This window comes from Octopus sinensis, linkage group LG4 (genome assembly GCF_006345805.1).
Source record: "Octopus sinensis linkage group LG4, ASM634580v1, whole genome shotgun sequence".
Lineage (NCBI taxonomy): Eukaryota > Metazoa > Mollusca > Cephalopoda > Octopoda > Octopodidae > Octopus > Octopus sinensis.
In genome coordinates, this window is record NC_043000.1 from 20,927,272 (window position 1) to 20,953,745 (window position 26,474).

A 26,474-nucleotide genomic window follows, 5' to 3' on the forward strand; every position below is an offset into this window, starting at 1 on the left:
TTTTACAAGTAATTGGTGACCTTGTCAGTGCAGGTGTCACTTAAAAGCACTCAGTCCACACTGTAAAGAGGTTAGTGTTTGGAAGGGCATCCTGCTGTAAAAACCTCGCCTATGCTATGTAATAGTATATGAAAATAGTATTGGGGCTCATGGAGGCAGTGACCAAGACTTTTGGCATTAGGACTGAACCCAGAACCATGTCGTTCATAAGCAAGCCACTTACCACACGGCCACTTCTACGCCTAACTTAACTTTGTAGAAATAGTAGTTGAAATTTTTCTTAGTTACTTAACCACGAAGTGAAAAAAGGTGAGATAGTTATCACTGGAATTCTTTTCATCTGCTCAGTCAGGACTGACCTGAAGCTAAATAGTGAGATATATTCCTATTGTTGCCATCAACAAGACTAAAGAGCCCTTCCCAAGTCCTGCAAAAACCACAGCTAATACATTGTCTAATCATCTGTGTAATATCAATGGTGTTTCATGTATTCATCTGCATAGCCTTTCAGTAATATATCTGCACTCTTTCTGCCATACATTTATATTTGTTTCTTGCACAGCTGTGTAGTCTTATTTTAAATCCTCTAATTCTTTTAAGCAAAAAAAATTTTTTTAACTGATCCTTTCTTTTTCTTTCCCCCTCTTTTCAGAGTAAAGAACAGAAAAAACCGACCCCATTTGAGTCGCTGAAGAAAGAGCTCCCATAAAAAAAAATTTTAGCAGTTCTGCCAGTGACACAGGATGTTCTGAACAAAGAAAAGTCCCAAGTGTAAACAATACAAGTAGGAAACCAATGACCCTTGATAAAATATTGTAAATAATCAAATATATAAAAAAAATTACTTTATACAATAGTTTATTTCGTTTCTTTATTGTACCATGTCACCACTGTTGGAAAGAAAAAAAACTATTTTGTTAGATCTTGGAGATGATCTACATATGATCCAACATATTTTGGGATTTTTTCCCCAACATGGTGAGAATAGATTGATTCTTCTACTGGAATTGAGCCTTAATTGTTCAGTTTTAAAATTGTTCAAATCCTTTAATGTTTGTACAGTAATAGAAGAAAATGTCAAAGAATATGCCTCAATCTAAAAATGCTTAAAGATTTACATTAATTATTTACACAGAGTAAAACTACTCAGTCTTTTAATCTTCGATTATATAAAGTACTTTAATTTCCAATGGAATGGCTAATCTTCAGAGATTAGGATGGAAAACAATTAGCACCAACTTCTGTCTAACAATTGTAAGATCCAAGTAAAGTGCTGTACCCACACCATGTGAATGTCTACTTGTATAGTCATTGCATGACACCATGATTGAATAAATTACAGTTGTTGATGAAATCTAGCACTGCTAGATATGAAGATAAGGATTGTGGGAGCAGAATATCAATGCAAAATAATCAATTGAAATGATCAATTGAAATGAAAATCAATCACATTGTATATGACATTAGATGCAAAACCAGCCTGAGATTTGTAGATAAAATTCATAGATGTATCATAATGATTATCTTCTTTAGTTAGCTTCATGTTGGTTGATACAATTTACTTATATCTTCATATTGCACCCCTTCGAGTACTCTGCCTGCTAATGGACCCTGCAACAGAAACAAAAATTTGTGAAAATCATTGTCACTATAGTTTTAAAGGAACAAAGGCAGGGGAATTAGTAGAAATGCTAGCCAGACACAAATTGATTTATATTACTTGATGCCAGCGCCGCCTTGACTGGCTTCCGTGCCGGTGGCACGTAAAAAGCACCCACTACACTCACGGAGTGGTTGGCATTAGGAAGGGCATCCAGCTGTAGAAACACTGCCAGATCAGACTGGAGCAGCCTTCTGGCTTCCCAGACTCCAGTCGAACTGTCCAACCCATGTTAGCATGGAAAACGGACGTTAAACGATGATGAGAACTACTGCTCTTGTAGCAGGGGCGAAAGAGGAAGCAATAAATCAACAGCTCTGGAAGAGGAGACTCCCTTCTGTCATGAATGACCATGGGATTGCACAATGAAAGTTGCCCTCCCAGGTACAAGTCCAGGCAAGGTTGTTTATGGAAGGCCAGCAGTCGCCTATGCATACCAGCCTCCCCTCTCCACACCACTGATGTTAACCAAGGGAAAAGCAAAGGCTGATACAACTCATATCTACAGCTGAATGAACTGCAGCAATGTGAAATAAAGTGCCTTGCTCAAGAACACAACACGCACCCAGTACGGGAATCGAACTCACAACCTCATGATCGTAAGCTGGACACTGTAACCACTGAGCCATGTGCCTTCACAACTCTATAATGTTGTTAATTCATTTGCCTATCCTTTGTCTTGAATCTAATCAAAACATTCAAGGATTTTAAAAAACCATTCAATCACAGGAAATTTAAGATATTCTCAGTGTTAGTTAAAAAAGCACATCACAATTAATTCAGCCAAGCGAATTCATAACATTGCTCCAACGGTACACATAAAAAAAAAAGTAATGAATATAAAATAACAATAAAATACGACTTATTTTTATCTTAGTAAATTGTAACTGAAATCTGAAAATACTTCAATTTATTACATAGCTCATGAAGGAGTACCATCTTACTTTGAACCAATGAGGGAATCTCTTAAACCAGGGGTCAGCAATGGAGCCTGACGTGAACAATTAACGTATTCTCAGTGATCCTCAGACCATTTATAAACATTTTTTTCAAATTTAATGCATTTGTGAGCCATTCAGTTGTTGATGGGTTTTAGACAGCCTTTTGTGTTACTCTTACTTGTTTCAGTCATTTGACTGTAGCCATGCTGGAGCACTGCCTTTAGTTGAACAAATAGACCCCCAGGGCTTATTCTTTGTAAGCTTAGTACTTATTCTATCGGTCTCTTTTGCCGAACCGCTAAGTTACGGGGACATAACCACACCAGCATCAGTTGTCAAGTGATTTTGGGGAACAGACACACAAACATATACACACACACACACACATATACGACGGGCTTCTTTCAGTTTCCGTCTACCAAATCTACTCAAGGCTTCGGTTGGCCCAAGGCTATAGTAGAAGACACTTGCCCAAGGTGCTATGCAGTGGGACTGAACCCGGAACCATATGGTTCGTAAGCAAGCTACTTACTACAAAGCCACTCCTACGCATATAAAATTTTACATAAACACTGCTTTTAATAGAAGGGAGGAGGAAACAGATACACAGGGACCTTTTAATATGTAAGATTATGATGTGATATACATGTGGCCCACTGATGAAAAGTGAACCATTTCAAAAAAAAGTTATGGATTCCTGTTCTACAGGGCCACTCAACCTATTAAAACTAAAACTCCCTTAAATCACATTCTACCTTCTTAAAAAGATACATTAGACAAGGATAGTTATAGTAAGAATGCCTTTATCAGTCTTCTTGACCTGCAGCTAAACAACAAAGGCCTCACCTGTTTGATGGCAACAGTTGCACAGAATTTCTTTTCGTTGATTGATTGTAAAACAGCATTTGTTCCACGATATGCACCATTTACTATTTTTACAGTTTTACCTGAAATAATTGCAGAAAAAAAGAAATAAATACACAAAACTTCTTTGACAGTTAAAAATAATAATAATAATGAAATTATTGTATACAGTGCTCAGGTGCACCACAACCCGTCAGAAAGTGCATATAAAGTACATGCAGTAATGTAGAAATGTCTGGAAAGTGAACATGCTTGTGTGTGTATGGAGGGGAGAAAATCAAGTGTAGTGTTGTGTGGAGAAGTATCATGAATGAAATATACATGATGGCAGAAAGAGTTTTGAATCTGCAGAAGAAGAGCAGTTAAACATAAACCTGCATGACTTGTAGTAGTAAGGTCAGATGTGAAAGTACAAGGCCTCACAGATAGAAATACATACAGATGGGAAAATACTCTTCCAGTAAACTAATCCAAATAATTCTAGCAGACAAAATTAAAATAACCACCATAAGGTTTTGTGCTACATTGCAAATCCATTTGCCAATGACTGTTCTGAAGTCAATCCATTCAAGAAAATTAGTTGTTTTTTTTAGTTTTTTTTATTTGTTTCAATCATTTGACTGTGGCCATGCTGGAGCACTGCCTTAAAGGGTTTTAGTCAAAGTAATCGACCCCAGGACTTATTCTTTGTAAGCCTAGTACTTATTCTACTGGGCTCTTTTGCCAAACTGCCAAGTCACAGGGACATAAAGACACGAGCATTGGTTGTCAAGCAATGGCAGAGAGGCAGACACACATAAATACATATATATATTTATATATATGATGGGCTTCTTTCAGTTTCCATCTACGAAATCCACTCTCAAGGCTTTGGTCGGCCCAAGGTTCCACAAAGTGGAACTGAACCTGAACTATGTGGTTGGGAAGCAGCTGATAGGATAAAAGCATCCCAACACTCACACAAGAGAGGTAGGCTCTTTATTCCATAGCTTCAACAAAACATGTAGGAGATCAATTATTCTGATATAAAACTGACAGAGAATGGAAAGATTTTGTTTTTTTTTGTGTCTAGTGAGATAGTTACAGTTTATGTCTTTGCACAGAAAGTTCTGGAGAATAAGAACTAGGGAGAGTGATTAAAGCAGTCCTGGTTTAGATGATGTACACAAGCGCACACACACATGCAATATGAGTAACAAGAGAAGTGCTTGAGTGGTTTTGAACATGAAAACAGCCTACCCTGAGAAGCAGAAGCTACAGTAGCAGAGGAAGAAAAGGCTGAGTGGAGACATATATCTGTAGGCCAGAGGTAGGATTGTGTTGGTGAGTGACTTCATGTCAATCAGTCATCTTTAGGTGCAGTTTAACATGTCCATATCAGCAGCATTATCCAATACACTATTATGAGATGACAGCCTACTCTAGTTTCAGTAACACAGTAAATGCAACCAACCATCAGCTAACCAAAGTATGCTGTTATTAACATCACTCTCTCAGCTATGTCTGACATGCAAAGTACCAAAACAAGATATAGAAATCCCTTGCCATATCGCGGTTTATAATTTAAGGTTACATCAATTCCTCCGTGGTGTTGTTTTGCATTTATAATAAAATATATATATACACTAATTATAAAAATATATAGTACAGTACTGTATCTACTTTGCAGATTTTCACCTATCACCGGGGGTGGGGGAACATAACACCCATCATAGCCGAGGGCTTACTGTAATGCATGATCAAAAAGACAATTGGTTAGACTAAAGACCCATTCACCAAAATGGCTGGAGAATGTAGTCCAAAGTACACTATTCCTGAACTAAAAGCCTGCCCTGGGTTAAAACAACAGATATTGAAATGAGCCAGAAAGAGAGAGCCTCTATATCATGGGTTCTCAATGTTTTACCTATGGACCCTTTCGAATACTATTTTATTCCAGTGGACCCCCATAGCCATTTGATGCTTAAAAGCTAGTTTTATAGAAAATTCTTTTAAAATTCCTATTTTGTTTTCACACACTAACTTGTGTAGATTGAACCGTGTAAAGTGTTGGAGAAAGAAACCCAGCTGTTTCTTGCAAGACATACCAATACATACATCTAGAGCAAACTTTTTTCAGGAGCCCTTAAAATACTATTGTGGATCCCTAATTTACTATTTTGTTGCATAGAACCCCATAAATCTTATATGGACCCTGGGGGGGGGGGCGATAGGGACCCCGGTTGAGAACCACCGCTCTATATGGTCAGTCAACCTGCTAGAAATGGCAGCCAAATCTCTCACATCATATTCTAACAACTTAAAAAAAAGGAAGGACACATTCAGGAATGTAATCCATGGTAAGTAGTAATGGTCATGGCTGGAAAACCTTTTGTTGTAGATCAATTCAATCGAAGCTGGCCCAGTGAAGCCCAAAAGCAACAAAAGATATTGAAGCGATGATGAAGAGGTGTAGTAAAAGATTATATTTTGTCAGAGATTAGTCTCAGAAGAAGAAATGTTTAGGAAATCTGATTAAAGAGGAAACACATACCAAGAGCAGGAATCACAGTTTCAAGATGGCTCTGATCAAGCCTCACTTTGTCTCCAGTATCCAACATCTTCACAACAGCCATAAATAAATTTTCAACTTGCTGTAAATAAATACACATACGATGAATTATTTGGTAAGAATCTCATTCAATTAAATATGAGGTTAATTCTATTTTTTTTGCAGCCATGCTGGAGCACTGCCTCAAAGAGTTTTTAGTCAAATGAACCCACCCCAGTACAATTTTGTTCTAAGTCTCTTTTGCTGGACCACTAAATTACAGGGGATGTAAACAAACCAACACCAGTTAGAAAGTAGTACAAGGGGACAACACAGACACACACGTGTGTGTGTGTGTTGCATTTTTCATGCTGGCATGGGTTGGGCAGTTTGACTGATGTCTGGAAAGCCAGTGGCTGCACCAGACTCCAATCTGATCATGCAATGTTTCTACAGATGGATGCCCTTCCTAATGCCAACCACTCCGAGAATGTAGTGGGTGCTTTTTACATGCCACCGGCACAGGAGCCAGTATGGGTGTTAAACAATGATGATGATGATATGTGTGTGTGTGTGTATATATATATCAGGTCATCCTATAAGTTCTGTCCGAATTTTGAATAAAGCAAACAAGTGATCAAATGTTATATTTAATCAAAATTTAATCATCAATGTACTTTCCCTGATTATCTATGACTTCCTTCCATCTATTTACAAGCTTTTTAATCCCATCAATGTAAAACTCTGAAAAATTAGAATGTATAAGCACAGGGCATAAACTGGATTGCCTCGTGTAGAAATATAAATATTTAATCTAAGGTGTACCTGCTGAAGAAGACTTCGCCTAGCAAATTATTTTATTTGCTAAAAAATAGTCTGAAACCATTGGTCCAGGAGTTAGATGGTAAATGTTTTCATTTTTCATTCCTTTCGAAATTTTATCCTTAATAGTGGTTTGGAATTTAACTGTCCTCTCTAGCGTGCAAGGAATCCTATGATGGATACCTCTTGTGTGTTTAAATGTACACTGTATTTATATGAATATATAGTCTAATGACTAAATTTTTACACACTATGCCACTGGTAATGGAAATTTCAAATATTTCTGATTACCCTTTGACATTAATTATATATATATATACACACACACACACACACATATATATATATATACATACATACAAAGTACGGGGGTTTAGTTCACAGGTGATCTGAATGATTAAGTACACTAGTTAAGTGCTGTAACGAATTACTAGGACTCCAAGGTTATAGCCAAGATGGTAGTTATGGGGCCATTGCAGATTTCAAATGGAGCAGATATATAATTGCTAAAGAGGACAACAAACGTTAAGGCAAGGCAAACATCTCAAGTTGTATACATTAACACACACACACATCATCATCTTTGTTCTAACATCCACTTTTCTATGTTTGCATCAGCTGAACAAAGTTTGAGGCAAATTTTCTACTGCTGGATGCTCTTCCAGTCACCAACTCTCACTTGTTTCTAAGCAAAGTAATATTTCCCCATGACCAAACATTTTTACAGGACATTGGAAATGAATGACGAAGCTTGCATGACAGTGACTCTCAAAATTATCACACAATGTCAAAACAAGACAAACACACACACACGTATGTGTGAGTGTGTGTGTGTAGTCAATTCAAATAAACGGATAAAAAATGAAAAAAATAAGTAAAAAAACAAACATGGGGACATGCACAAGAAGTAGATTAGTTTGACGCTCAGTGAAAGGAGGGAGTTTAATGTTTCGAGCATAGCTCTTTGTCGGAAAGAGAGAAAAGTCAAAGAGAGAGAAGTACTCGCCAACAGGCCATGTGTGTATCTGACTTGAAAACAAGAGTTGGTATCAGGAAGAGCATCTGGCTTTAGAATACTACCTCAAGAAATCTCATCAAACCATTGTTAACAAGGGAAAATGTAGACATAAATACCAATGAATGTAAAAAGATATCAAATAAAATAATAATAAAAGAATAGCTACCTTAACCACAGCTTTCCTTTTGTAGTATTTATCCCCAAGTTTTTTGGTTATAACCTTTACAACAATCCCCTCGTCGAGCCAGTTGTCTTTACGATTCATCTTTTCTCGTTTCATTTCTTCAAACTGAAATATACAATTGACATTTATTGTTCACTAATCATAAAGTAAGATAATCAAGAATGTTAAATAGCAATTCTTTTATTTCCACCTAAATATATTGCTTCTCATCATCATCATCATCGTTTAACATCTGCTTTCCATGCTAGCATGGGTTGGACAATTTGACTGAGGACTGGCAAACCAGATGACTGCACCAGGCTCCAATCTGATCTGGCAGAGTTTCTACAGCCCTTCCTAACGCCAACCACTGAGAGTGTAGTGGGTGCTTTTACATGCCACCAGCACGTGGGCCAGTCAGGCAGTACTGGCAACAGTCATGCTCAAATGGTGTTTTTTACGTGCCACCTGCACAGGAGCCAGTTCAGTGGCACTGGCAATGACCTCGCTTGAATGCTTTTTCACGTGTGCCACCAGCACAAGTGCCAGTAAGACGGTACTGGCAATGGCCACACTCAAATGGTGTTTTTTACATGCCACCTGCACAGGAGCCAGTCCAGTGGCACTGGCAACGACCTTGCTCGAATGCTTTTTCACGTGCCACCAGCACAAGTGCCAGTAAGGCAACGCTGGTAACGAGCACGCTAGAATGGTTCTTTTTAGGTACCACCAGCACGGAAGCCAGTCAGCTGCTCTGGCAACAATCATGCTCAGATGTAAACATCTTGAAAAATTAAATACAGTTAAAATATATATATGAAAGTAAATAAATGAAGCTTTAGGTTTTCAATCTAAAGTAAGAAACCATTCATATAAAAAAAAATTTTTTAATTATTAAGAACAGAATCGATGATTCAACAAGATAATAAAATCTGTAGTATTAAAATTTACATAAGTTGTGTTCATTTGTGTATTTAAAATCAAAATAGCTTAACCAAAATATATCTAAATTGTCAAGATTTACATATATGTTTACATTGATATGTATTACTTTATAAGTATATATCATATAGATATATATGCACACAAATATATATCCTTTCATTAGAGAATGATAAGGATTAAAGAAGAAATATATGCAGCTATTTTAACCCTTTCGTTACCAACCCAGCTGAAACCGGATCTGGCTCTGAGTACAAATGTCTTGCTTCCAAAAGTTTTGAACTAAAATCTTCCACCAAACCTTAGTCACAATTTATGTTCCTAACATTAGCTGAATGATAACTAAGTTATTTTACTAAATTCTTGTTATATTTAAAGTAATTGAAAGAAACACTGAATATCTCAAAATAAATACAGTAACAAGCAGGTTTATAATGAGTGTAATTATTGGGAAAAAAGTAAATAACACTAATTTGCTGAGCCTTACAAATCCTTTGAATAGAGGAAACAAAGGAATTGTTTTTCTAATAAGAATTGTGCAACTTCCAAATTGATCCCAGCAATCAATATTGCATAAATATAGGTGGAAACACCAACCTGTAATCTACTTAACTCTGTTCAATGAACCTTGGCAGGTGAAAGTGTCATGACAATAGGCAAAACCACATTCACAATGTATATATTATAGCATCAGTCAACTCCATCCTAATTCATGAAATAATAGTAATATCATCATCGTTTAACGTCCACTTTCCATGCTAGCATGGATTGAACAATTTGACTGAGGACTAGCGAACCAGATGGTTGCACCAGGCTCCAATCTTGATCTGGCAGAGTTTCTACAGCTGGATGTCCTTCCTAACACCAACCACTCCGAGAGTGTAGTGGGTGCTTTTACGTGCCGCTGGCATGCATGCCAGTCAGGCGGTACTGGCAATGGCCACACTCAAATGGTGCTTTTTACATGCCACCTGCACAGGAGCCAGTCCAGCGGCACTGGCAATGACCTCACTCGAATGTTTTTTCACTTGCCACCAACACAAGTGCCAGTATTTTTATGAATTTTTTTTATACTGAATCAACTGCTTTTTATCAAATTCTCTAGTTTCTAAATAGATTGGGAAATTTATACAAAAAGAAAAAAAAGCAATGCAAAACTTAAAGACAAAACCCATTCACATTCTTATAATTTCTATTTCACAAAAATTCCAATATCTCCTTTGCTAATTGTTTTGAGATTTGAAACATTTCTAGGGGAGTTCTGTCTTCTAATTGCATAGATAATCTCACGTTTTCCAACTCAGTATATATGTAAGGCTCCACATTATGTATATTCAATATGTAGAATGCTGTCCAGGGGTGCTTCCCCTCAACCATATTTGTTTCTTACCTTCATAATGTCATCAAGAGCAGAAGACTTTCTTTTAGTGCCACTTGCAGATGCTAATTCCTTTGAAGATTTAGTATCTGGTTGAGGTAATTTTTTCAAGATATTATTCTTCAGTTCTGTTCTGGAAATAAAAAAATTTTTTTTTTTTTTAAATTATAGAAATAAACAAATGTGGTTAAGTGGTTTGCTTCCTAACCCCATGGTTACAGGGAAAAGATAGGGGAAGAAATATGAAGTTATAGATACTCTTTTACTTGTTTCAGTCATTTGACTGTGGCCATGCTGGAGCTCCGCCTTTTAGTCAAGCAAATTGACCCCAGGACTTATTCTTTGTAAGCCTAATACTTATTCTATCGGTCTCTTTTGCCAAACTGCTTACGGGGACGTAAACACACCAGCATCAGTTGTCAAGTGATGTGGGGGGACAAACACAGACACACAAACATACACACATACATATATATATATATACGACAGGCTTCTTTCAGTTTCTGTCTACCAAATCCACACACAAGGCTTTAGTCGGCCCGAGGCTATAGTAGAAGACACTTACCCAAGGTGCCACGCAGTGGGACTGAACCCGGAACCATGTGGTTCGTAAGCAAGCTACTTACTACACAGCTGCTCCTATGCCTAGGGGAAGATGCCTTCACAAAACAACAGGTAAGGGAAGGGTGAGTGCACATACATGTGTGCATGCAAGCAGGGACAGACGGACAGATAGTCACACACATATACATGAATACACACACAACAGGCTTCCATGTATTTCCTGGCAACCAATTCGAATCATAAGACAGTGGCTGGTTCAAGGCTACAGAAGAAGATGCTTACCCAAAGTAACACACAATGAGATTGAACCCAAGACCGCAATGTAACCAAGTGAACCTTGTATCCACACAGCCATGGCTGCACTTTTATATTGATCATGTTGAAAATATATTCATTTGAAATATAGGATCTTTTCGGTTTGAACGGCAGTTTTTAACAATTTCTAGGTAACTAAAAAATTTTAACTTCGTATACTAGTAGAATGTGTTTATAAAACATTTCTCTTGGCTTTATTGAGAAAATTCTATAGTTTGTAAGATATTTGTTGTTTTTTTTCTTCAATTTCTGCAACTTCAACCAATCAGTGATGTCTATTGAGTTAAAAAGCATTCTGAGCCGTATGAATATGTCCCTTGTTTAAGAAACAGATTGGGTTTATTTACATTTGTGAAGAAAAAATAGATAACCTTCCCCCACCCCTAACCCTAAAAGAGATCGAAATACAATAGATCGATTCTAGGGTTATAATTATGGGTGACAATTTCATATGACACTGCTAGAAAAAACTGCCGTTCAAACCGAAAAGATCTGAAATATAGTCATGAAACATATCAACCAAAAGCAACATGAAACAAATAATAATGGTTTCAAACTTTGGCACAGGGCAATAGATTCTGAGGGGAGGCAGAGCAATTATATGACCCTAGTATTTAACTGGTACTTATTTTATCAACACCAAAAGGATGAAAAGCAATGACAACCTTGGTGGGATTTGAACTCAGAATGTAAAGACAGATTAAATAATGCTAAGCATTTCACTTGGTGTGCTGAGGGTTCTGTCAGCTCACCACTTTGATAACAACAACAACAACAATAATGCACATAGCCTCATCATCATCATCATCGTTTAACGTCCATTTTCCATGCTGGCATGGGTTGGACGGTTTGACTGGGGACTAGCAAACCAGGAGGCCTCACCAGGCTCCAATCTGATCTGGCAATGTTTCTACAGCTGAATGCCCTTCCTAACACCTATTTCTTTATTACCCACAAGGGGCTAAACACAGAGGGGACAAACAAGGACAGACATAGGTATTAAGTCGATTACATCGACCCCAGTGCGTAACTGGTACTTAATTTATCGACCCCGAAAGGATGAAAGGCAAAGTCGACCTCGGCGGAATTTGAACTCACAACATAACGCAGATGAAATACCGCTAAGCATTTCGCCCGGCGTGCTAACGTTTCTGCCAGCTCGCCGCCTTTCCTAACACCAACCACTCCAAGGGTGTAGTGGATGCTTTTTACATGCCACCGGCACAGGAGCCAGTCTGGCAGCACTGGCATCGCCCACGCTCAAATGATGCTTTTTATGTGCTACTAGCATAGGAGCCAGTCGGGGAGGAATTGCATTGATCACGTTCAGATGGTGCTTTTTACGTTGGCACTGGAATCAGCCATAACTACAATTTCCATTTGATTGTGATTTGATTTTTGATTTTGATTTTACTTTGACTTAATAGGTCTCCTCAAGCACGTGTTGCCCAGTGATTCAAAGGTACTTTTTAAATGGGCTGGTTATGTGACACTGGTATAGGCTACGGCTGTGATCTCACTTTACACATTTAGAAAATGGGTATAGCTGATTGGATTGACACTAGTACACAGCTGGTATTTATCATATCAATCCCAGAACAAATAAAAGGCAAAGTTGCAAAGTTGACTGTGTGTGCGTGTATGCACGTGCGTACGCTCAGAATACAAAAGGATGTAATTAAATGCTTCAAAGCATCTTATTCAACACTCTTCGAATCTCGTCATCCACCACACCTAATAATAAAGATGGTGGTGATTGGTCTAATTAATTTCTTAGAAAGCATTAATTGAAAAATAAAGCTTTAAACTTCTATATACCTTCAGGTCATACCTTCTATATCATGATCATCAATGTTTTAACATCCACTTTTCCTTGCTGGCATGGGTTGGACATGATTTATTGAGGTAGATTTTCAATGGCCAGATGCCGTTTCTATTGCCAACCCACACCTGTTTCCAAGCAAAATGATATTTCCCGATAACCAGACACATTTTCATAGGATATTGGAAATGAATGACGCTCATTTACAACAATTGCATGATGTCAAGACATAGAAACACAAACACTCACACACATACATACATATATATATATATATATATATATATATATATATATATACAATGGGCTTCTTTCAGTTTCCGTCTACCAAATCCATTCACAAGTTTTTTGTTGCCCATGGTTCTACAGTGAGACTGAACCCAAAACCATGTGATTTGGAAGTCAGCTTCTTAACCTCACAATCACTGTGTCACACTGTTACACAAAATAGAGAGACAAAAAAAACTAAGATGCAAACAAAAATGAAATAAAACTGAATAGCAAACAATAAGTTTCTTACTTTTTCAACTCTTCTTCCTTTTTCTTAACAAAGGTTCCCAGGTTGAATGTTACTTTAGAAAGTAAAAAGAGAGAAAAACAGAATCAGATAAAAATGTTATGCATTCAAACTTGGTAACAGCACAGCTAAAATATTATTGAGGAACACTGATACAATTAAAATACCAGTTGTAAAGCTCCGCATGAACTGGACTGAGCAAACCTATGATCAGAGGTATTCTTGCCAGTACCATTTTTAAGGGTAGCTGGACCTACATCAGCTAATATATCGTTTTTAAGTCAGTAGGGTGTGATTTGAAGTAAATATGGTTGTTAGATCTAGCAGGCTAAATTACTCTGAATAAGCTCTTTTATAAATTATCAAACTTGCTAATAGACAAACCTGTGATTGGTATTAGGAAGGGTATCCAGCTATAGAAACCAGGTCAAAGCAGACACAGAACCTAGCAGGGCCCTCTGGCTCATATGTTCTTGTCAAACTATCCATCCCATGCCCCGGACCGTCGCTAAGCCCCTGCAGCCACAGGGGTTGCAGGTGACCTCCATGGTTGAGGGGCCCCATGTTAAGATCAAATTACATAGAGGAGTCTTGTATTTACTTTGGTTAAGATATTGAACAAGCATTAAACTATGTTACCTGAAAATTTCAAGAAATAAAATGCTGCAAAAGTTCTTACTATACCACGGACATGTACCAGACTTTGTGGATTGTCTATGATAGCTATTGAACACAAATTTAACTCTCAGTTTGATTATTCTGAACTGGTCAATGTTTTTATGAAGCAAAAGGTGCACCATGTTTGTCTTTGAAAATTGCATGGATTATAAAAGTGCTCTTTTACTCATATCTGGACATTTTACTTCTTGAAATTTGTAATAGACCTAAATAAATTTAAATTGTACTTTTAAAGCTGTTCTTTAGGATAACATGAAATATTGAACTTCAGATAAAATAAAATATAGCTATGAATAAAAGGTGTATAGATTATACATTTTTATTGAAGGGATGGGGCCTTGAAATAAAAAGTTGCAAGGGGCCTCTAAAAGTCATGCAACAGAGCTGCCTATGCCAGCAGGGAATAAGAGGCATTAAATGATAACCATGATGATGATGACAACACTATGACTTCCTCAACTGCTGCTGAATTGATAAAGATGATGACTAGCTGGAAAATTTAAAACACACTACAGAATAAAGCTAGAAGTAGCCAAATATAAAATTTTGGTACCTTGCTGGTTACAAAAATAGTGTTAGTTTTAGCCCCTGTCAGCACTAATGATTTAATGACAAACTTTTGATTCAAAACTAAGAATAATATCAATGCTATTAAGGCACTACAAAAGACATTAAGATATTACTAAGTCAGTTTATTTCAGTACAAAAGCTTAAAGCGCACTGCATTGCAATCTACAGTCATTGTAATTGAAAGCTAAACATAGGTACAAGTATGGCTGTGTGGTTAGGATGTTCGTTTTGGAACCAAGTAGCTTCAGGTTCAATCCCACTGTGGACATCTACTGTAGCCCCAGGCCAACCAATGCTTTGTGAGAAAATCTGGTAGATGGAAACTGTGTAGAAGCCAATTGTATATGTGTGTGTCATTGTGTTAATCCTCTCTCCACCACTTGTTTCCATCTGTCAAATACACTCACAGAGCTTCAAGCTGCCTGAGGTTATAGAAGACACTTGTCCAAGGCACCATACAATAGGATTGAATTCAAAACCATGTGGTTGAGGAACAAACTTCTTAACCACACGGCCACGCCTGTGCCTATCAGAAAAGGATATTCTAGAAACAAATCTAAACATACTTCTCTATGAAAACAACCATCTCTTCATAAAGAAAACACTCTTTTAAATAATCTATTCTAATCAAAAGGTGTTAGACATCAAAGGAAAATGAATGATTGGTTTGCAAATCTGAATGATTAGAGAATTATTTTTGCAGACATAATCAGAAGAGAAAGGATAGCACCCATGGCCATTTGCCAAAGACTGGAGGGAGGAGGGAAAGAAAGCAGACTCTGCTAAAAGCACCCAAGAACCAGGTGAAGATGGTGTCAAATCAAGCAAGAGATTAAGTCAACTCACTACATCAAATCATTAGAGATGAATTGAACTGGCACTTCAGCAGTTATGAGTGTTCCACTTGATCTGATCAACAGAACAGCCTGCTTGTGAAATTAATGTGTAAGTGGTTGAGAACACCATGGACACGCATACCAATGTTACTTGTCAGGCAGATTCAGTGTAACAGAATGTGACAAGGCTGGCCCTTTTGAATTACAAGTATAACTCATTTTTACCAGCTGAGTAAACTGGAACAACATGAAACAAAGTGTCTTGCTCAAGGACACAATGTGCTACTTGGAATTGAACTCATGACCTTACAATCATAAGCCAAATACCCCAATCACCAGGCCATGCACTTTCACATTAAAGAGATTTCTAATAACCATACCACTGGAACAGGAGCCAGTCAGGGAGCACTCGTAGCTGTGGCCAGTGTCCCTGACTGGCTCCTATTCTGGTGGCACATAAAATGCATCATCCAAACATGGTCGATGCCAGTGTCCCCTGACTGGCTCCCATTCCAGTGGCACGTAAAAAGTGCCATCCAAACGTGATCAATGCAAGGGTCACCTGACTGGTTCCCATTCTGATGGCACATAAAAAGCAACATCCAAACATGGTCAACGCCAGTACCTTAACTGGCTCCCATTCTGGTGGCACATAAAAAGCACCATCCGAACATGGCCAATGCCAGTACCCTGACTGGCTCCCGTTACGGTGGCACATAAAAAGCACCATTTGAACGTGATCAATGCCAGTACCCACTGACTGGCTCCTGTGCCAGTGACATGTAAAAGCACCCACTACACTCTTGGAGTGGTTAGTGTTAGGAAGGGCATCCAGCTGAAGAAACATTGCCAGATCAGATTGGAGCTTGGTGCAGCTGCTGGCTCTCCAAACCTCAGTCAAACCATCCAACTCGTGCCAGCATGGAAAACGGTTGTTAAACGATGATGATGGTGATGATGATGAAACCGAGCAAAATTGCAATCGTGGCAGGTACCAGTGTCACGCAAATGGCACCCTTGCCAGTAATACATAAAAGCACCCATTACACTTTCGGAGTGGTTGGCATTAGAAAGGGCATCCAGCCGTAGAAAACCATGCCAAATCAGACTGGAATCTGGTGCAGCCTTCCAGCTTACCAGCCCTGGTCAAACCATCCACCCATGCCAGCATGGACAACAGACATTAAATGATTATGATATTTCTTACCTTTTTCTTCACATTCTCTTTTCAGTTCTGTGAATTCGGGTTCAGCTTTGACTTTCTCAGTTACAGATGCTCTTTGGATCTGTTTCTCAATGAATTTTGCATTTCTTTCTTCATCGTCCATATCCATCCTCTCTTTTGCTTTGACTGCCTCTTGTTTACGAATAGTTTCTGGAGTTCGATCTACGTACTGACAGAACCAACCCTTTTCCGTATAATCTACCACACAATAACCTGCATGGAAAATAAAACTAATACATGAGTAAAGGAAAAAGAAAAAAATACAATTCAAATTAGGAATTAAAATCTAAAAGTATTATTTGCTAAAGGTTCTAAAGATTTAACAATTAAAACAGTAACTTACAAATTAAGCTGACGAGGGAACACACACTGAATGAGGTTACAAATGTTTTAATTTCATATTATAGCTGGATGATTGATCACATAACAGGCTTCCTATAGGGCGGCGAGCTGGCAGAACCGTTAGCACGTTGGGCGAAATGTGTAGCCGTATTTCGTCTGCTGTTACGTTCTCAGTTCAAATTCCGCCGAGGTCGACTTTACCTTTCATCCTTTCGGGGGCGATAAATTAAGTACCAGTTACGCACTGGGGTCAATGTAATCGACTTGCTCCATTTGTCTGTCCTTGTTTGTCCTCTCTGTGTTTAGCCCCTTGTGGGTAGTAAAGAAATATAACAGGTTTCCTCACCAACTTAGTCAAGTAATTGCATAGTGGCATGCAATTAACAGAACAAAGACAACCAGATAATGAAGTCCATAAACTACTCAGCAACTTACTAAATGTATTTGATAGATCCAGTTACTTATTTACAGTTAGATGTGGACATAGCAAAATGCCAGAGTATTCTTTTAGTATTCTTTTACTTGTTTCAGTCACTTGACTGGCCATGCTGGAGCACTGCCTTTAGTCGAGCAAATCGGCCCCAGGACTTATTCTTTAGAAGCTTAGTACTTATTCCATCCGTCTCTTTTGCCGAACCGCTAAGTTATGGGGACGTAAACACACCACCATCAGTTGTAAAGTGATGTTAGGGGGACAAACACAAATACACGCACATATATATATACACACACACACACACACACATATATATATATATATACATATATACGATAGGCTTCTTTCAGTTTCCGTCTACCAAATCCACTCACTAGGCTTTGGTCGGCCCGAGGCTATAGTAGAAGACACTTGCGCAAGGTGCCATGTAGCGGGAATGAACCCAGAACCATGTGGTTTGTAAGCAAGCTGCTTATCACACAGCTACTCCTGTGCCTATGGATGGAATTGAAGAAACCCTTTGTTGTTCGCAGACTGTATAAAGCATGTATTAGGGTTGCGATGCTGTATAGTTAGTTAGTCATTGGAACTGAATGTGGTCAATTCTGTGTAGGCTGAAATGAAATGAATTGAGCATAGTCTGGAGGATCTGTGATTTTACATGGGAAGTAAAAGTGTGGTTGATCATTAAAAGGACCAGCTTATGCATGCTGGAAGCATAATTGTGCTGATAAGAACAATGAGGGCTGAGTGAAAAAGGAACATGTTTTGTGTGTTAAAGCAGTGATCCTCAACAGGGCTCCATATAAGATTTTGTTGTTAAAATTTATGTGCAATTAATTGGTTACACTTCTACAATACACAAAATATTTTTTATAGGCATAGGAGTGGCTGTGTAGTAAGTAGCTTGCTTATGAACCACATGGTTCCAGGTTCAGTACCACTGAGTGGCACCTTGGGCAAGAGTCTTCTACTGTAGCCTCAGGCCGACCAAAGCCTTGAGAGTGGATTTGGTAGACGGAAACTGAAAGAAGCCCGTCGTGTATATATATATATATATATATATGTATGTGAATATGTTTGTGCGTCTGTGTTTGTCCCCCAACATTGCTTGACAACCGAAGGTGGTGTGTTTACGTCCCTGTAACTTAGCGGTTCGGCAAAAGGGAACCGATAGAATAAGTACTAGGCTTACAAAGAATAAGTCCTGGGGTCGATTTGCTCGACTAAAGGCAGTGCTCCAGCATGACCGCAGTCAAAAGACTGAAACAAGTAAAAGAGTGTACAATTCCTAATGAGTTTTAATTATAGAAACGTAATAGGTTTCTTTTTTTTTAACACTGAATGGCTAAGGAGGCCCAGTAACATTAAATAGGAACCAAAGGAATCCACAGGCAAAAAATGGTCCAGAACCACAGTTAAAATCTGTTCACATAATGCTGGTTCTTATACAAGATGATCAAGGATCAAGATGAAACTAAATGTTGTACAACAGACGCATCTAACCCTAATCAAAGCTAAAATGGAAAACAGACATAAAATGTTGTGATGATGATGCTAAGTTTTCATGGCACCGGGAGATGTCAAGTTATTTCAATGTTTATTCTTGAAAACCAGGCCCCATCACACTAGTTATGATTGGAAAAAAATTAACTTGCCTTCTTTTCCTGTCCATTTGACAAAATCTGTCAAAGTCTCCCACTGAGTGGAATTCATGTGAATGTGATGACGATCTGTGATATATTCTTGGTATACTATGTTAGCATGAACTCGTTTTGTTCCAAAACGTCTACGCAAGACTTCCAGAAAACCATCGAGAAAATCTCTAAAAGAGATAAAACAAAACAAAAATATACAGTTGATAAGTAAATAACACTAGATATATTCAGTTGAGTGGGTGCTGCTAAACATTTGAAGAGTTTCAAAATGATATAAAGCATTGTATACAAATAAATTTGCATTTACATTTATGGAAAAGACTGACATTGAAAAATATAAAAATACATAAGAAATTGAGTACAGGGTTTGAGAGATAAATGCTATTCCCAGAGATAAGTAGATTTAGATAATTTTGTATACATACATGTATGCCAGAACGGCTAACTGGCCTCCATGCCGGTGGCACGTAAAAGGCACGATTCGAGCGTGATCGTTACCAGCAGCTGTGCCGGTGGTATGTGTAAAAAGATTCAAGCGAGGTCGTTGCCAGCACCGCCTGACTGGCTCCCATGCCGGTGGCACGTAAAAGCACCCACTACACTCTCGGAGTGGCTGGCATTAGGAAGGGCATCCAGCTGTAGAAACTCTGCCAGATCAAGATTGAAGCCTGGTGCAGCCATCTGGTACACCAGCCCTCAGTCAAATCATCCAACCCATGCTAGCATGGAAAGCGGACATTAAACGATGATGATGATGATGAATCTCACATATAGTTTCGGCATTCAATTGAAATTTGCAATTAAGATGAGTCAATATCTTCAACCAAAAGATGCTTAACAATTGTTGGTATGATTTTTTGATGAAGGATCATGCAAAAGAAGTTACAATATATAATGACTTACTTAGAAAATGTATCTATATAATCATCTGGGTTTTCAGCAAACAGCAACAGTTGCCTTTGGTGGGATTCAGACATCATGTGACATTTAAAGCCATTCTAAAATATAAAATTATACAATTATACATTCTAACATAAAATTATACAATTAGCAATTCAAGAGGCTAATTAATACACTATTCCACAACAGTATGGAGTGAGCAAAATGTTTTAACATCAGCTGCAATTTAAACCAAAATGATTCCAAACTGCAGATTTTGATTACAATGAAAGGCAACATTCTTAGTTAAAACTGTAGAAATTTACTGATTTCTGATAAGAATTACATTAATTCTAATACGGATAATGTTATTTTTAAAAAAATTTAATTGTAGAAATTTCAATATATTGGGTTGGCAACTAAGTTCTCGCTGTTTTTTTTAAATTTTGGAATCTATTTTTTTCGAGAAATCTGTTTTTGAATCATTTTGGAATCTATTTTGTTTTTGTTCTAGTTAATTTTTGTTTATTTTCAGATCATTAAAATGGAATGTCAAGTTAAGAAAAACGAGCATTTTCGACACCTTCTTCTTTTTGCTCTTAATCTAGGTTCTAAGGCCACAAAAGCTGCTTGCAACATTTGTGCTGTGTATGGAGAAGGTGCCATGACTGAAAGAACCACTCGTGATTGTTATGCCAAGTTCAAAAATGGAAATTTTGGCCTCAAAGACACACCTTGTTCTGGCCATCCAGTCGAGTTCAATGAAGAGCAATTAAACCAACTTTTGCACAAAAATTCTCATCAAAAAACAAGGGAACTGGCAGAGAAAATGGAATGTTCTCACACTGCTATAGAGAAGCATCTTCACTCGATGGGAAAGGTTCAGAAGTATGGAGCATGGGTTCCATATGCTTATGCTTTAAGCGACAACAACAAAAATCAATGAGCCACAATCCCCACTGGTTTGCTTGCTCATTACTGCTCAACTCATGGACACAAGCAATGATTTCTTTACTGAATCATTACTGGCGATGAATATGAAGCAACATAAGGAATGGCTTAGCCATGATAAACAAGCAACACCGCGCATGAAACAAGATCTTCATCCACGTAAAACAATGTTGTGTGTATGTGGGACTAGGAAGGGATTACCCATTACACTCTCAAGGTGGTTGGCTTTAGGAAGGGCATCCAGCTATAGAAAACCATGCCAAATCAGACTAGAGTCTGGTGCAGCCTTCCAGCTTACCAGCCCTGGTCAAACCATCCAACCCATGCCAGCATGGACAACGGACGTTAAATGTTGATGCATCAGATATACTTAGTAGCATTTCTTCTACCACTGTATGTTCTGATCTCAAATTCTGTCAAAGCCTGCTTTCACTTTCATCCTTTCAGGGTCAATAAAATTAGTACCAGTTGAACACTATGTCTGGAAGGGTTTAGCAAATTTTTATGTGTTAAACTGCATCCAAATTTTCACATTGGGAAAGACATATAGCTGGACTTAAACCCTGTCACAGTGATTAAAGTAGAGCAGCTAGAGCATGGTCATTGCCAGAACCACCTGACTGGCTCTCGTACCAGTGGCACATAAAAGCACCCACTACACTCTCAGAGTGGTTGGTGTTAGGAAGGGCATCCAGCTGTAGAAACTTTGCCAGATCAGATTGAGCCTGGTACAGCCTCTGGCTCACCAGTCCTCAGTCAAACTGTCCAACCCATGTCGGCATGGAAAGCAGACGTTTAACATCTGCTTTCCATGCTGACATGGGTTGGACGATGATGATATATATACATGAAAGTATGTATCACAATTTGAAATATTTATTTATCTTTTAATTGCTTTATAAATAATAATTTCTGATTTCAGCACAAAAATAGTAATTTTTTTAGGAAAGTTTATTCAATAATATCTACCCCAGTTGTAGATGGGCACTTCCATTTATCAACACCAGAGTGATGAAAGACAAAGTTGAACTTATTGGGATTTGAAACCATGTAAAGAACTGGAACAAATACAGCAAAGTATTTTTTCCATTGCTTTACCAGTTCTGCCAGCTCACCTTAAGAATAATATAAATATGTATCTATAATAGATTATATCTTCGATTTCGTTCCACAGTTTATCAATGACCTTATAAATAGTATAAATGCTGTGGGCAATAATAGGTTATGGATCTTTTCTATAGTTAAATTGCTACATACGTACAGTGGCAAAATAATACTATAGATAACAAACTTCCATTGCTTATAATAATGTTTTAATGCAAACCAGTGCGAGATACCGCGTTAAATAATCCACAGAAAGGAATTAATAAAAATGACTAATTAATTTTTTAAAGCACTCCGTTGGTTACGACGACAAGGGTTCCGGTTGATCCGATCAACGGAACAGCCTACTCATGAAATTAACATGTAAGTGGCTGAGCACTCCACAGACACGTGCACCCTTAACGTAGTTCTCGGTGATATTCAGTGTGACACAGAGAGTGACAAGGCCGGCCCTTTGAAATACAGGTACAACAGAAACATGAAGTAAGAGTGAGAGAAAGTTGTGGTGAAAGAGTACAGCAGGGATCACCACCATCCCTGCCGGAGCCTCGTGGAGCTTTAGGTGTTTTCGCTCAATAAACACTCACAACGCCCGGTCTGGGAATCGAAACCGCGATCCTACGACCGCGAGTCCGCTGCCCTAACCACTGGGCCATTGCGCCTCCTAACTAATTAATACAAACATTACAACTGAAAAATACAAGGAAAGGGAATTTACCTCATCTCGACATTGTTTTTCACACATCTGACAATACCATTTCAGTTTCTGGAGACCTTTCGCCTTAATACGATTGGCAATAGCCTTAGGTGTAAGAAAGCCGTGTTTTTCTTTACCCATGGTGATTGTAATTCACTTGAATGGCTTCATGTAAAAGAAAATAAACAGTAAATAAATTTCCTCAGTGCTTTAACCATTGTAATTAATATAAACGTTACACTAGTCTTCATTTAAAAAACAAAATGAAAGGAAGCGGAGGTGGAGGAAAACATATTTACAAAGTAAGAAAACAGCACAGCTCCCATGACTTCAGGAAACATTTTTTCACGCTGAGAGTTGCTGAAGCATGGAACAAACTGCCGGCATCGGTTGTTAGTTGTCGGAGCACTGCATCCTTCAAAACTTCCATGCTTCCTGAGATTCGCCAACACTACACTTGATTTTCTCCCCTCCATACACACACAAGCATGTATCTGACTCATACACTGTTCACTTTCCAGACATTTCTACATTACTGCATGTACTTTATATGCTCTTTCTGACAAGTTGTAGTGCACCTGAGCACTGTACACAATGTTTATTATTATTATTATTCGTCTACAAAATGTCATGGCAAAACTAAAACCTCAATCGCCATCTCTCTCTATATATATATTCTCTTTTACTTGTTTCAGTCATTAGACTGTGGCCATGCTGGAGCACCGCCTTTAGTCGAGCAAATCGACCCCAGGACTTATTCTTTGTAAGCCCAGTACTTATTCTATCAGTCTTTTTTGCCGAACCGCTAAGTGACGGGGACGTAAACACACCAGCATCGGTTGTCAAGCAATGCTAGGGGGACAACACACACACATATATATATATATATATTATATATATATATATATTATATATATATATATATATACATATATACGACAGGCTTCTTTCAGTTCCCGTCTACCAAATCCACTCACAAGGCATTGGTCGGCCCGAGGCTATAGCAGAAGACACTTGCCCAAGATGCCACGCAGTGGGACTGAACACGGAACCATGTGGTTGGTAAACAAGCTACTTACCACACGCAATAGGATATCCTGTTGCTTATTCTGATTATATATATATATACTCACTTTTGTAACCCCTCGTCATCTTTATCTGTTATTTACAACTGATTTCTAGCTTCGCTTTGGAAAAAAATGGTTATTTACTCGACTTATAAAACTATTTGTATCTCTCACACATAAATTTCTATTTCTGACTGGTTATCTAGCTATCAATTTTTACTGCTTTCTTCCTTCCTTTCATAAAACAAACTTGCAGCTAAAAGTACGGCTCAAAAAAGATATAAAATAAACAAAAACTGAGAAAAAAACAAAAACAACTGAAACTAAAATCTAAGTTATCAATAGTGTCAACAATACGTTTTGAGTGTAAACTTGAACAATTACCATATACATACATACATATATATATATATATATATACGAGAAAGAAGCAACATATATATATATATTAAGTGTAGGAAGAAATGGAGCTGAACGAAGATTTAACTAAATTCCTTTTTATTATTTTATTATTTTCTACATATCATTTGAATTATCCGTAGTAAGATAATTCATTTATCTACTTCAATAATATATATATATATATATATATATATATATATATATACAAAATATATACTGAACTTTTATAGAAGTTCCTACCGTTAATGGTTATATTTACATGCCGAAATCTACCAGTAAATAATTGTTGTTGTTTTTTTAAAAACCATTAAAGCTATTATTTACTCTTATTATATTACATATATATATATATATATATATATATATATACATACATACAAATTTGAACTTAACTATGGTCTGTCTATAGCACTTATTCAGCATTACTTGACACCTTTATCTCTTATAACCTTAACTATATATACATATAAACAAAGGAATATGCAGAAAACAGGAAAGAACACACAACGAACGTTGACATTCTGAACAACTGTCGACTTCAAAGCAACTATATATATATATTATATATATATATATATATATATATATATATAATATATAGAGAGAGAGAGAGAGAGAGAGAGAGAGAGAGAGAGAGAGAGAGAGAGAGAGAGAGAGAGATACACACCGTCATTATTACACTTTTAAGTCCGAAGATTTATAAAATATATTTTCTTGTTTCTAATAAAAGAAAATCAATTTACTGAGAGAAATTAACATAAAACGTATTGAGGACGTGTGTGTGTGTGTGTGTGTTAGTTAATACCATTTGCCAAATTTTAAATACATACCGTCAATAAAATCCGGATTGAAAACTTCAAAATAACACCCTCACACTAAACGGAACTAATTTCAAAGAAATATATATTAGTTCTGTTTATATATATCTATATTTAAAAAGTATGTGAAAGGGAATTATTTTCATCACATTAACAGTGAAAAGAAGCTTCTCTTCTTAAAACCAAAGCATTTTAAACTCATTATTATTTAAAATAACCAGGTTAATTAAAGATACAGGAGTGTATGACAAATAACTAACTACAGGTTTTAGGTCGCTTATCACCGGTCGTCACCTAAAACATATTTCCGTCAATAAACGAGGGGAGTTAATTAATGACATTAACTTCTATATTCAGGACCATGAGTAAAACTTCGGTCGGCGAGCTGGCAGAAACGTTAGCATGCCGGGCGAAATGCTTAGAGGTATTTCGTCTGCCGTTACGTTCTGAGTTCAAATTCCTCCGAGGTCGACTTATCCTTTCATCCTTTCGGGGTCGATAAATTAAGTACCAGTTACGCACTGGGGCCGATGTAATCGACTTAATCCATTAGTCTGTCCTTGTTTGTCCGCTCTGTGTTTAGCTCCTTGTGGGTAATAAAGAAATAGGTACTTACATAAGAAGAGTGGTCCCGGTACGCGCACCCACGCTAGCTAGTCGTGACTAGTCGATCCTTTGGATCTTTTCCTTTTGAACGGCACATGTCAACACAATTTCTAGTTAACTAAACACTTTAAAACTTCGTATACTGGTAGAATGTGTCAAAATAAAACATTTTTTTCTCTTGGCTTTCTTGATAAAATTGTAATTCGTTTGTTTAACGTAGTTTAATTTTTCGAATTTTAACCAATGAATCGCCTCTAATTGAGCTAAAATCATTTGCTGCGTCTAAAACTGAGACAACATCCTGTCACTAACCCTAACCCTAAATTTTTGCCTTTCATTTTCTTTTCTTAATTGTTAAAATAATTTAAACAATTAACAATTAAGAAAAAAACAAAAGGCTAAAACGAAAGCAATGGAAAATAATTTAAACAATTAACAAACAAAATAATTCTATAATTTTATACACATGCTTTCCGTAACTCACGCTTTCCGTATACGTACGGAAAGCGTGTGTATAAAATTATAGAATAATTTTGTTTGTTAATTGTTTAAATTATTTTCCATTGCTTTCGTTTTAGCCTTTTGTTTTTTTTACACGCGTAACAATTAAGAAAAAAAAAATTAGGGTTAGGGTTTGTGACAGGATGTTGTCTCAGTTTTAGACACAGC

The 26,474-nt window shown here is 37.4% G+C and overlaps 2 protein-coding genes across 2 annotated transcripts in view; one reads left to right on the forward strand and one right to left on the reverse strand.

Moving 5' to 3' along the window:
- LOC115210297 (reelin) overlaps positions 1-849 on the forward strand; it is a 254,404-nt gene extending 253,555 nt beyond the window's left edge. Inside the window, exon 58 of the mRNA XM_036501881.1 lies at positions 653-849. Within this exon, the coding sequence (XP_036357774.1) occupies positions 653-692 (40 nt within the window). The 3' untranslated portion in view covers positions 693-849. The remainder of the gene's footprint in view (positions 1-652) is intronic.
- Positions 842-25,486, reverse strand: LOC115210298 (DNA/RNA-binding protein KIN17). The gene is made up of 11 exons (XM_029778815.2): positions 25,212-25,486; positions 22,934-23,077; positions 20,185-20,279; positions 19,282-19,448; positions 16,828-17,058; positions 13,540-13,591; positions 10,331-10,451; positions 8,002-8,124; positions 5,999-6,098; positions 3,448-3,548; positions 842-1,611 (listed from the first exon to the last, which is right to left on the reverse strand). The coding sequence occupies exons 2-11, from the start codon at positions 23,051-23,053 to the stop codon at positions 1,540-1,542; spliced, it is 1,182 nt and encodes a 393-aa protein (XP_029634675.1). The 5' UTR covers positions 23,054-23,077; positions 25,212-25,486; the 3' UTR covers positions 842-1,539.
- Between the last annotated feature and the right edge of the window lie 988 nt (positions 25,487-26,474).

Excerpts from the sequence above, each read along its gene's own strand:
- LOC115210298 (XM_029778815.2), bottom strand. The coding sequence starts at position 23,053 with ATGGGTAAAGAAAAACACGGCTTTCTTACACCTAAGGCTATTGCCAAT. Across the intron at positions 8,125-10,330 it reads CTCTTGATGACATTATGAAG|TTTGAAGAAATGAAACGAGA; the intron begins GTAAGAAACAAA and ends TGTATATTTCAG. Across the intron at positions 6,099-8,001 it reads AAAGGAAAGCTGTGGTTAAG|CAAGTTGAAAATTTATTTAT; the intron begins GTAGCTATTCTT and ends ATTTATTTACAG.